The 12,804-nt window shown below is 43.1% G+C and overlaps 1 protein-coding gene and 1 non-coding gene across 2 annotated transcripts; both read right to left on the bottom strand.

Moving 5' to 3' along the window:
* Positions 1 to 758: 758 nt before the first annotated feature.
* On the bottom strand, positions 759 to 1,751 carry LOC131249555 (uncharacterized). The gene is made up of 2 exons (XM_058250360.1): positions 1,420 to 1,751; positions 759 to 1,338 (listed from the first exon to the last, which is right to left on the bottom strand). Exons 1-2 carry the CDS (start codon positions 1,749 to 1,751, stop codon positions 759 to 761), a joined length of 912 nt encoding a protein of 303 aa, XP_058106343.1.
* Positions 1,752 to 9,363: 7,612 nt separating this feature from the next.
* LOC131250250 (small nucleolar RNA R71) lies at positions 9,364 to 9,470 on the bottom strand. Its single transcript, XR_009173176.1, has one exon. It is a non-coding gene; the product is annotated as a small nucleolar RNA R71 (small nucleolar RNA).
* Positions 9,471 to 12,804: the final 3,334 nt, after the last annotated feature.

Here is a 12,804-nt window from a genome sequence, read left to right as displayed (position 1 = left end):
CGAACCCTCTTGTTTTAGGCCCGAGCAATCCTTCTTTGATAACATTGGGAGTGGCTTAGCGCACGCATGCGCTTTCCATCTACCAGATGCAGTTGATCGTACGTTGCTTGTTGCCACTTGCCTTCCTCAACTTGGCTTTCCAGCAATATCCGAAGTGATGGAATTTCGATTTCAACTAGCAACACTGCTTCCATTCTGTATGCGAGCTCATATGGAGTTACGCTTGCAACAGACCATACAGACGTCCGATAGGCCAAGAGTGCGTACATCTTCGACTAGTCGCGATATGTCTTCACCATTTTCTCTAGTATGTAGATGATAGTCTTGTTTGCGGCTTCGACCCCACCATTCATTTGAGGACGGTAGGGACTTGACCGATGACGTTGAATCTTGAACTTGTTGAGGAAATCACCCATCCTTTTATTGATGAACGGAGTTCTGTTGTCTATAATAACGGCCTGAGGGATCCCATATTGGCTAATGATATTATTCTTCATAAACTTGACCATGTGAGATGCTGCGATGGTGGTGTAGGATGCTGCCTCTATCCACTTAGTGAAGTAATCTACTGCCAGCAGGATGTATTCATGCCTGTTTGAAGCTTTGGGGCTGACCTTGCTGATGATGTCCAGCCCCATACAGAGAAGGGCCATGGTGTTGTCAAGTTGTAGAGTTCGGAAGCAGGCGCATGGATCTGCTTTGCATACTCTTAACATTTGAAGCACTTCTCGACGTGTTTGCAGCAATCTGCTCCATTGTCAGGCAATAGTAACCGAGTCATAGGATGTCATCATGTGTCCATTTATATGTGGGCCGCATAGTCCTTCGTGGACTTGTGACATGATTTGTGCTACTTCTATTTCGTCCACACAGCGGAGAAGGACTTGATTGAAGGATCGCTTGTAAAGGATATCCTTGGTGATCGTGAACTGGGCCGCTAGCTGCTGGATAGTGCGACGATCAGTTGATGATGCTCTTTCTAGGAACTTTTGATGCTCGAGATATTCTTTGATGTCTGTGTACCATGGTTGGTCGTTCAGAGAGGTCTCAGATTCGTCTATCTTTAGGCAAAATGCGGGTTCTTCCTGAAGTTCAACAGTAAGCTCCCATTCAGAGGCTCTTTTTGGGATTTCCACCATCAAGGCGAGAGTTGTCAGGGCGTCCGCAAATTGGTTTTTGGCTCGGGGCATGTAAGAAAATGTGATTTCTTCAAATTCTTCAGTTAGATTCTCCAGACAGATGTGATAAGGGATTAACTTTTCATCCTTGGTCCTCCAGTCGCCATTTGTTTGATTGATGATGAGCTGTGAATCTCCGAAGACTCGCAACTTCTTCACGCTGAGGATTATGGCTTTTCTTAAACCAGCAATGCATGCTTTATATTCAGTTACGTTGTTAGTGCATTAGAATACCAATCACTTGGATATAGGAATTGGAACGTGATAGGGAGAGTAGAGAATGGCGCCTACTTCACTCCCTTTTGAGTTTGCGGCTCCGTCGAAGAAGAGCGTCCACTCTCCTACCTTTCTTTTTTCTTCTTCCTCAATCAGGAGAATATCCTCATCGGGGAAGAATGTCTTCAGTGGTTGGTAATTAGGCAGAGAGTATGTTGCTAGGTGGTCAGCCAGTGCTTGCCCCTTGATCGCTTTCAGAGTGACATAGGTGATGTCGAACTCGGAAAGCAGTAGCTGCCATTTTGCGATCCTGCCTGTTAGTGCCGGTTTCTTGAACAAATATTTCAACGGGTCCATGCGAACGAGCAGGAGGATTAGATGAGCGATCATGTATTGTCGTAATCGTTACATTGCGCAAACCAGGGCGAGGCACGTTTTTTCTAAGCGAGAATATTTGGCTTCATAGCTCGTGAATCGTCAGTTTAGGTAGTAGATCGCTTTCTCCTTTTTTCCTGTGTCATTGTGTTGGCCGAGGACGCACCCAGTTGCTTCTACTGCGATGGAGATATACAGCAATAACGGCCTGCCCGGAGCTGGTGGCATGAGCACTAAAGGGTTCAACAAGTACTTCTTGATCCTGTCGAAGGCCGCTTGGCAGTCGTCATTCCATTCCTTTGGCGAGTTCTTCCATAGAAGCTTGAATATGGGTTCACAGACTGGAGTGAGCTGTGCGATGAATTGGTTGATATACTGGATCCGTCCGAGGAAACCTCGAATTTCCTTTTCAGTTTTGGATGGCGGCATTTCAATGATTGCCTTAGTCTTGATTTCGTCCACCCGGATGCCATCTTTGCTGACGATGAAGCCTAATAGCTTGCCTCCAATTGCGCCGAAGACACATTTTTGCGGGTTGAGGCGGAGTTTGAATTTGTCGAGCCTGTCAAAGAACTTCTCGAGGTCTTCAAAATGTCCTTCAATTGTGCGAGATTTGACGATCATATCGTCCACATAAACCTCCATTTCCTTATTTATCGTCCACATATGTAGCAGAAGGGCATAACCTGATAGCAGAAGGTTCCTCATAGTGTGATTGAAGAAATCTTCTCACGATCTTCGATGGCCATCTTGATCTGATTGTAGCCGGAGAAGCCGTCCATGAAGGAGAAGATCTTGTGTCCCACAGTATTATCCACCAGCGTATCGATATGAGGCAGAGGGAAATCGTCTTCAGGACTTACTTTGTTGAGGTCCCTAAAGTCGATGCACATTCTGACTTTGTCATCCTTCTTTGGAACTGGTACTATGTTTGCGAGTCATTCTGGATAGTTGGAGACTACCAGGAATCCCGCATTGTATTGCTTAATGACTTCATCACGGACTTTTAGGGCCCACTCTAGCTTCATTCTCTGTAGCTTCTGCTTGATAGGCTTCATGTCTGGCTTTGTTGGCAAATGGTGTACCACCAAGTCTTCATCGAACTCTGACATGTCTTCGTAAGAGAAGACAAAGTTGGATAACCTCGGTCTTAGGAATTCCATCATCTTCTGCTTATATTTCGGGGACAGTGATCTACCGATGCACACTTCTCTAGGGAGTTCCACTGATCCCAAGTTCACAACTTCGAAATCGTCTGCTACAATGTTAGCCTTTGTTTCAAACTTTTCGAGAGAGTCTTTGAGTTCGAGAGTGGTATCATCATTTCCCTCATCCAGGGCTTCATCCAAATCCATGAGTTCGAAGTCCAACTCTAGATCAGAATCGTAGGAGTTGACCTTGAACTCTGGCGCTGCATGTGAAGTGTTTGACATAATGATTTTTTAAAGTTTTTCTGTTATTTTTGAATTTTGAAGATTTTCTGATGTTTTGTGGTTTTGAGGAATATTTGATGGTTTTGTACTTTTTGGAATATGTGATGTTTTTGTGTTTTGAAAATTTTCTAATTTTTTTATGTCGCCAAGGGGTCCCGAACAGGACGGTGTTGCGAACCATAATTGGTCCTGTCCTGATTCGGGGTACCAACTATTATTTACATTGACCTTTTTTTAGGCCGGCATCCTTAGGTGGTTTGCTGGCTGATTCAATCGTTAGGGGGATAGCTGTCCATCCTGGTTCTTTCCCCCTTTTGATCCTACTATTCTACTGTCTATTCCTGTGGGTCATCTGTCTTGATGACCATGATGTCTGTCGAACTGGGCTCAGAGTCGGAATCTGATTCGATCTCTTTGCCCAGAAGTTGGAGCTCTTCGGGTTCCTCGGGTTCACCTTACGATGGGACCTTGATGTCTGTCCAGTTAAGGGAAGGCCACTTCCCTTTATCGATCGAATGGATGGGTTGCTTCGGCCCTTTGTACTGCTGAGTTGATGGCAGGGGTGTTTCCCATTGACTGTTGGTGGAGATGGGTGCCTCCTTGTTCTTGCCTATGTCCTTTGAAAGGGGCATCTCTGGTCTTGAGTCCTCCGTGAGTGGACCCACTTCCATGTCCCTAGCCTCATATAATGGATCTGGGGATTCTGTCCCTAGCATAAGATGTGCTTTTGATACTGTTCACTCCCCAAGTATAGGGTTGTGATGTAGTAATAAACTCGGTGAGACCGAGGTCGAATCCCAAGGGACTGAAACCTGTACGTAATCTGAAACTAAATAGAACTAGAATTAATCTAAGATGAAATCTAAATCGAATGAATTTGAGGGAATAATAGTGAAATATTAATCTAAAACTTAAAGAATTCAGAGGTAGTAAACTAGGGATTCAGAGGATCTACTTGTAGAGATCAGGGAGATCTACGGTTGATTCATGAACTCAACTGGACTTCGAGTCCCATCTTAATCCAGTTAGAAGATATAACCTGAAAATTAATTCTTAATTTTATTTAATCTAGTTTTCAAGGGATCAGACGGGTGTAAATTAGAATAGATTCCATCACAAAACCATTCCCATGAGACAAAGCAAACAACAGAATTAAACCAATTCACAGCCAATCTGAGTGATGTATGAATGTCAGGAAGAGTTCCGTCATCCAACCATGCCCAGGAGACGATGGTGAACAATAGAGTTTCCAAATTCATAAACCCTATAATGTTAAGAACATGCTCAAAGCTATCGCAGATCTATAGTAATTTCAGTCACAACAAACCATTAAAAACTGGAAGCATTCCTATTAATCAAACTAAATCAACATCAACTTAGTCTAACATGAATCCAAGCCATAACATGAATCAAAACCATAGAATCGTTCCCATCGCACCACAAGCTTCACCTCTTAGCCCTAGCTAAGAGGTTTAGCCAGCCATGAATGGGCTAGAACTTGAACCAAAAAAATAAAACAAAAAAATAAGAAATAAACTCTAACTCCTCTACGCTCTCTCCTCCTTGTGATGCACGTCCAACCAAGAGATGATAACTCTTCCCCTTGCTGATCTCTCTCTTTATAGCATGTATGGGATGGTGATTCCGTCCGTGGAAGGTGGAAGGGCCGACCCTGTTTGCTGGATTGCGAAAGCAAAGGCGGTGGAGAAGGCTTGCGTAGCACCCTCCTTTCACAGCCAAATCGGATCCTCTAAACTCCCTTGTTCATGTGATTCTTTCCAAAATAATACTGTCCCTTGGGACGTTTTTGAGTGGCCTACACGATGGACGGTCTGGATTACCCATCCGATCATCACCATACTCATGCAATCGTCCGCAAAACTCGGACAGCGCCCGGGCGTGAACAGAGCATGCGTAATGGTTACGCTGTGATGGTGGTGGGGTCTATATTCGGTGCTTTCAAAGAAATCCACTTCGTCTATTCGTTGCAGCTCGAAAAACCAGGTGGGAATCACTGGTTTTGGATCAAATTTGGTGTGGTCCATGGATGTTTTCATTCAGCCGTCCGTCCTACGTTTGGGCGGTTAAAAATTAATATCCGCTGTACATTGAAATTTCGTCACCTAGGACTTGGTGAGCAAGCCTTTATGGATCCGATGAATGGTTTGGATTTTTCATATGGACAATGGGTGGGGCCCACAACATCAACTGATGATGACAGCGCAACTTTGCTGTAATGGCAGTTGTCGTTTTTGTGTAAGAAGTCGGTCAAAACCGACTTTGACCGGGTTTCTTCATCCGGTGCACATTGAGTGCACATACACTCTCTATACATGCGATGCTCATGGGCCATCATCATGATGGTCGTGAGAAATCTGTTCCATTCACATCTCTTCTCATATCATCTAATGGATAAAGCCTGATGTTGAGGGTCGAATATTGCATATCAGACCCCAGTTGTTGCCAGGATTTACAAACATAGAACTGTTTAACGGCCTGATTTAATCATGTTTGTGATGCAGGGCATATTCACGAGCCTGGACTGGGAAAGGGTACTAAAAGCATGGATTTAACGGTCTGAAGTCACCAAGGAAAGCGACGGACCCTAGGAGACCAAGATCGACAGATTTGCATGCCAGAGATCCGAGAAAATCGAGAAACTGAAGCTCAAGTGGCCCGAAAATCATTCAGAATGCAAGATCACGGGGTTCCCACCATCCATTCGGCTCGAAACTCCATATGTGACCTGAGGATCATAAATGAACCGTACAAGTAAAATTTGAACCATCAGATCCCTCTGGAAGTGTCTCAATGGATAGATCAGCCCATAAACCGTCGATTTTGGGCCCACCTGATATCTGCATATGCTTCAAAATTGGTCTCGACATATTAAATAAGATGAAAAAAAGGATGGACGGATCAGATCTCTCACAAGCAGTACAGTGAACTCCACCTAGTGTGGGATGTGCATAGTGCACGTGCACTAGTCGTGCATCGTAATTTCAAAGGCAGTTTGACTGGCAAGAATCCGAAAAAAAAACAGAAACTTCCTTCTTTCGCCAGCGTCCGCACCAACAAGTTCTCTGGCCCACCACCTTCGATCATGTGCTTAATCCGGACCGTCCATTCGTTCTAGAAGGTCAAACCGACCGTACACAGGAAGTTTTTCCAAACTCATGCTTGCACACACAGGAAAATACCATGCAAACGCAGGTTGGATGGCAAAATGGAAAATCAAGTGGGCCGCATCAGCAGCAATCCAAAACCGACCATCTTAGAACGGTTTTCTGAGAATAAGTTGATGGACGGCGTGGATTTCTCAAATATTAGGGAGTGTGGGCCCCACGGGTTGTGAACAATGAATTTCCGCTGCGAACACAAAAATAGAGGTTGCGGACGGATGGCAGTGGGTCATCAAGATCAATTCAAACGAGATATCCCGACCATCCAAGGGATTTGTGTGATGAAATGGGTCAAACCTATGTCAATTATGTGGACCCGTGCACATGTACGAACTCACGTTAGCAAAAGATGCGGAACCGGGTCTGTTCATGACCGACACATGACAAGTCGATGCATGTGGCCCGCCATTTCTGATCGGACGGTCGACCTGGACCGTCCAGATGAAGCCTAAGTTGGGGCCGACCATCACCAAGGAGGGAGATCAGGTTGTGAGTTCTCCCACAGCCACTAACGCAGCTGTTTATTGCGCTTTCGCTGTGCGAGCTGCGAATGGAATGCGTAAGCTTCAGCCGGCTCCGCTGCGCACTGGATTTTCTTCACCGACTGTGCTGCGTAAGGAAGACTTCTGCATGAAGTTTCCCGACTCCAACCAACTACAGTTCTATAAAGAGAGAGAGAAAGTGTAGGGGTATGGGGGAAGAGAGGGATCCAAAGCTTGGCTGGAACGAAGGTTGACTGCTGGGGGACGTGGGTTGGAAGGAAAGAAAAGAGAGGCTGGGCTCTCTGCTAGACGTGGCTGGAGAGAGAGAGCATGGGAACAGGGGAGTTCTTTTTTTGGCTGCTGAACGTGGCTGGAGAGAGAGTTGCTGGCTTGGGTAAACGAGAAGACTGGAAGGGGAAAGGGAAGTTTTGCCTTATTTTCTTTTTCTTTTTCTTATTTTTCTAGGCTGTTATTCTCTTCTTTCCTTATGAACCCTAAGGATTTTAGCCTAATCATGGTTGGCTAAACCTCTTAGCTAGGGCTAAGAGGTGAAGCCTGTAGCGAGATGGGAGACTTTATTTAATTATTTAATTGTGAATTAAACTTGATTGTGGTTTGATTATTCAAGGAATATTTTTCTTAGTCTTTAATGGTCTGTTGTGACTGAAATTACAATGGGTTTGCAATGGCTTTGAATATTTCTTTCCCCTTTTTATGTTTATGAAGTCAGGAAGCCCTGTTGTTCATCATTGTTCCATGGGCATGGTAGGATGACAGTACCCTTCCTGATCTTCATACAATATTGATTAGTTGGTAATTAGTTTAATCCTATTGTTGCTTTGTCTCCTGGGCATGGTTAGATGATGGAATCCATTCTAATTCATATACCTTTCATCTCTTGAAAACCAGATCAAGTAAGTTCAGTTTGAATTCCATAATCCTTGATGCAGGCATAAGATCTCCCTGATCTCTACAAGTGGATCCTCTGAATCCCTAGTTTCTTTCCTCTGAATTCCTTAAAGTTTTAGATAATTATTCCACAATTATTTCTTAAATTCTATTTGGTTTAGATCACATCTTAGTCTAGTTCTAGTTCTACTTGGTTTCAAATAACGTACAGGTATCAGTCCCTGTGGATTCGACCTCGGTCTTACCGAGTTTATTACTACATCACAACCCTATACTTGGGGAGTGAACAAGTTTTTGGCGCCGTTGCCGGGGACTGACGGTTGCGATTCTCTGAAATTAATTGGTTTTAGGATTAGTTTAAGATTAGGATTTTACTAACCTTAGTTTTTTTATTTGAGTTCAAAACTAACTTGTTTCCTATTTTGTAGGATCCTGACGTAAACTTCTGAATTGGTAATTCCTTTCTAATTTATCTACTTTTCCTATTTTTAGAATTAGGGTTTAAATTTAAGAAATTGTATCCTCCCATCTGTAGGGAATAGTTTATTTTTAGAAATTAGGTTATTTCTTTCCCTTCTTAGAAATTAACTTTCTATTTTTATTTTATTTTAGTAACTTTCTAATTTTAAACTCTTTTAGAATCTAATTTGTTTCCTAATTTATTTTTAGAATTTTTGTTTAGAAACTAACCTTCCTATTTTATAGGCCTTTAAAATAGAAATTTCTAATTCGGTAAGCTCCTTCCCTACTTTATATTTTTTCAGTTCTCTTTTAGTATTCTACTTTCTAGTTTAGGTCTTTCCTAGAAATTTCCACTTTCTTTTAGGAATTCTTTCTTTTAGAAGCTAGTTTACTTCTATCTTTCTTTTAAAGGATTGTTCTTCTCTTTTTAGAATCTAACTTATTTTGTTTTATTTTGCAGGTCCTTAACTTAGGGGCTTCAATTTGGTAATTTCTTTCCAACTCTCTCTCTCTCCTTCTTTCTAGATTTTCTTTTCATTCGAATTTGATTGAGGGCAGTGAGTGTTTCATGCCCAAGTGGGCCCGTGACAACACTCAACGTCTCTTGACTGAAGGAGGATTGGTTGAGGGGTTGACTATCCATCGCAGGACTAAACACCGCTCGAAATCCCCTGAGTTAACTGAAGTTATGGCTGAAGACCAACCTCCTCTACTTCCACCCAGGGTGGAGGATACCCAAGATGAAAATGAGGTGCAACAGGCACCCCCGCCTCGTACTTTACGAGATTATCTACAACCGGCGGGAGTGAGTATGCCCTCATGCATGATTTTCCCTGAAAACACAGGACAAATGGACATCAAGCCAGGAGTTATCCAACTCCTTCCCAAATTCCATGGACTTGAATCAGAGAGTCCATATTTACATTTGAAAGAGTTTGATGAGATTATAGCTACATTATATTTTCCTAATGTATCTGAGGATACAATTAGGCTGAAACTCTTTCCTTTTTCCTTAAAAGAGAAAGCTAGGACGCGGTTACATTCACTGCGTCCTAGATCCATTGGCACATGAAACGACATGCAGAGGAAATTCATAAAAAAATTCTTCCCACATCATAAAACGATTACCCTCAGAAAAACGATCATGAACTTTGCTCAAAAGGAAGATGAAACATTCTTCCAATGTTGGGAAAGGTTCAAAGATTTGGTCAGTTCATGCCCATAACACGGATTTGAAACGTGGCGCATTACAAATTTTTTTTACGATGGCCTGACATCTTCCATGCGCCAAATGGTCGAGACAATGTGTAATGGAGAGTTCATTAATAAAGATATCGACGAGGTATGGGACTACCTCGACAGTCTGGCTGAAAAAACACAATCTTAGGACTATTACCCAAAGTCGAACACCACGTCTAGGCCGACTCAATTAAAGGAGAAAGGTGGATTATATCTCTTGAAAGAATAGGATGATCTCAAGTGTAAAGTGACTACGCTCATAAGGAAAGTTGAGGCCATGGAAGGAAAGAAGGATAAGGTCAATGAAATTGTTTGCGGCATTTGTGATTGCAACATTCACACAACTGAAAACTGTCCTACAATACCCGCCTTTCGAGGAGTGTTGAATGAACAAGCCAATGCCGCAAACAACTATCAAAGACCTTTTACTGGACCTAACTCCAATACATATAATCCTGACTGGAAAAATCATCCAAACTTTAGTTGGAGGAATGGACAAACGGCGACCCCTCCAGGTTTCTTCAATCAAAATCCAAATCAAGTGAAACCTCAAGAGGAACCGGTTCAAAATCCCATACAAGAGCTGGCTCAGGCAATGCGGGGAATTACAGATTTTATGCAAAAGATAGATTCTCGTATGACGGTTATAGAAAAGGGGATGCTTCCTGCACAACCTCTCCCCAATCCTAAACCGCAGTACGAGATTAATGATCCCAGCTCTTCAAATCAGATGGGGCATGCTAAATCCATCACCACTCTTAGGAGTGGGAAGATCATTGATAAAACTCTTCCGGTTAGACCCGAAAAACCTCAAGAACCAGAAGAGGACAACAATGATGGAGCTAGTGATGCCCCACAAAAATTAGAACCGGAACTTCTAGAGAAGCCAGTTGCTCCGTTCCCCCAACGGTTGGTTTCACCAAAACCCCTTTCTAACTCTCAGGATATCCTAAAGGTGTTGAAACAAGTGAAAGTCAATATTCCTCTACTTGATGTCGTGAAACAGATTCCTTCATATGCCAAATTTCTGAAAGACTTATGCACGACCAAAAGACGGAAAATTATTCAAAAGAAAATCTTCTTGACTGAGAAAGTGAGTGTCATCCTGAAGCAAGACGTGCCGCAGAAATTCAAGGATCCCGGTAGCCCAACCATATCATGTGTAATCGGGAACCATCGAATTGATCACGCACTTCTTGACTTAGGAGCGAGCGTCAATCTGATTCCCTACTCGGTATACAAACAGTTAGGTTTGGGTGAATTAAAACCCACCCTAACCACACTACAACTTGCTGATCGCTCTGTTCGTGTACCAAGAGGGATAATTGAGGATGTGTTAGTCCAGGTCGATAGATTTTACTACCCTGTAGATTTTATCATCCTGGACACCGAACCCATCAATAACATGAGCACTCAGATTCCCGTCATTCTTGGTCGCCCATTCCTTGCCACGTCAAATGCAATTATCAATTGTAGGAATGGTGTCATGACTATGTCTTTTGGAAATTTGACATTGGAGTCAAACATTTTTTTCAATAACGGCAGCAACTCAGAGGATGATGACGATTTTCACGACATTAACATGATTGACTCTTTCGTGGAAGATACAACACCGCTGACCTTATCCTCTTACCATCTGGAGACGTGCCTGGCCCACTCCCATGATTTTGATGATGACATGATTAGGGAGACGTGTGCCTTGCTTGATACTGCACCGGTACTTGAAGTTAACCGGTGGAGGCCACAATTTGAAGAATTGCCACAAACCGATGTAGTGCCTCTACCGTCTAACCTCAAGCCGCCGAAGCTTGACCTAAAACCTTTGCCCTCTGATTTGAAATATGCCTATTTAGGTCAAGATGAGACATACCTGGTGGTGATCTCTGCCCACCTGGAGAAAGAACAGGAGAGTATGCTCATATCTACTCTCATTGAGCATAAAGGAGCCCTGGGATGGACGATAGCGGACCTCAAGGGAATCGATCCCTCGATTTGTACTCACCACATATATCTTGAGGATAATGCAAAAACTGCTCGACAACCACAACGTAGACTAAATCCAAACATGAAGGAAGTGGTTAAGGTCAATGTTCTTAAACTATTGGATGTGGGTATTATATACCCTATATCTGATAGTCAATGGGTGAGTCCAACTCAAGTGGTCCCGAACAAGTCCGGAATCACCATCGTAGCCAATGCTAATAATGAACTCGTGCCAACTAGAGTCACTACTGGTTGGAGAATGTGCATTGACTACAGGAAGTTGAATACCGTCACGAGGAAAGACCACTTTCCTTTACCATTCATTGATCAGATCCTGGAAAGGTTAGCTGGTCATTCCTATTACAGTTTCCTTGACGGGTATTCGGGCTACAACCAGATAGAGATAGTCCCTGAAGACCAGGAAAAGACCACATTTACATGTCCCTACGACACCTTTGCCTATCGAAGGATGCCATTCGGACTATGTAATGCCCCTGCCACTTTTTAGCGATGTATGCTTAGTATTTTTTCTGACATGGTAGGGCAATATCTAGAGGTCTTCATGGACGACTTCTCTGTTTATGGTCCATCTTTCAGCAAATGCTTGGAAAGTCTTAAATGTGTGCTGAAAAGATGTGAAGAAAAGAACTTGGTACTTAATTGGGAGAAGTGTCATTTCATGGTTCAGAAGGGAATTGTCCTTGGGCATATCATCTCGTCCAAAGGAATCGAGGTAGATAAGGCAAAAATCGATCTTATCTCTAACCTACCTCCACCCAAGAACAACAGAGACATGCGATCCTTCTTAGGACACACAGGATTTTACAAGCGATTCATAAAGGACTTTAGTCTCCTCTCTCGTCCTTTATGTAATCTTCTTCAAAAGGATGCTCCGTACGAGTGGACTGAGCAATGCCAGGAAGCTTTCACCAAGCTTAAGGGCACGTTAACCACTGCACCTATCATGCAGCCACCCGACTGGAACCTTCCTTTTGAGCTTATGTGCGACGCTTCTGATTATGCGCTTGGGGCGGTCCTAGGCCAGAGAAAAGATAAGAGGCCCTACGTCATTCATTACGCAAGTAGAACTTTAAATTCTGCCTAGGTGAACTACTCGACTACGGAAAAGGAACTCTTAGCTGTAGTGTTCGCCTTGGACAAATTTAGGTCCTACTTGATCGGATCCAAGATCATTATCTACACAGATCATGCGGCACTTAAGTATCTTCTTTCTAAGAATGATTCTAAGCCTCGTTTGATACGATGGATCCTTCTACTCCAAGAATTTGATTTGAAAATTAAAGACAAAAAGGGAGTAGAGAACGTAGTGGCCGATCACCTTTCT

Source organism: Magnolia sinica, chromosome 6, assembly GCF_029962835.1.
Source record: "Magnolia sinica isolate HGM2019 chromosome 6, MsV1, whole genome shotgun sequence".
Lineage (NCBI taxonomy): Eukaryota > Viridiplantae > Streptophyta > Magnoliopsida > Magnoliales > Magnoliaceae > Magnolia > Magnolia sinica.
Note: the sequence above shows the minus strand (reverse complement) of the source record. Positions and strands in the feature narration are given on the sequence as shown.

What these genes read in the sequence shown, in the direction of transcription:
- LOC131249555 (XM_058250360.1), bottom strand. Translation starts at nt 1,751, where the DNA reads ATGGACCCGTTGAAATATTTGTTCAAGAAACCGGCACTAACAGGCAGG. An exon ending in GTTCCAATTCCTATATCCAA is followed by an intron (nt 1,339 to 1,419) that starts GTGATTGGTATT and finishes CATAATCCTCAG; the next exon opens with CGTGAAGAAGTTGCGAGTCT.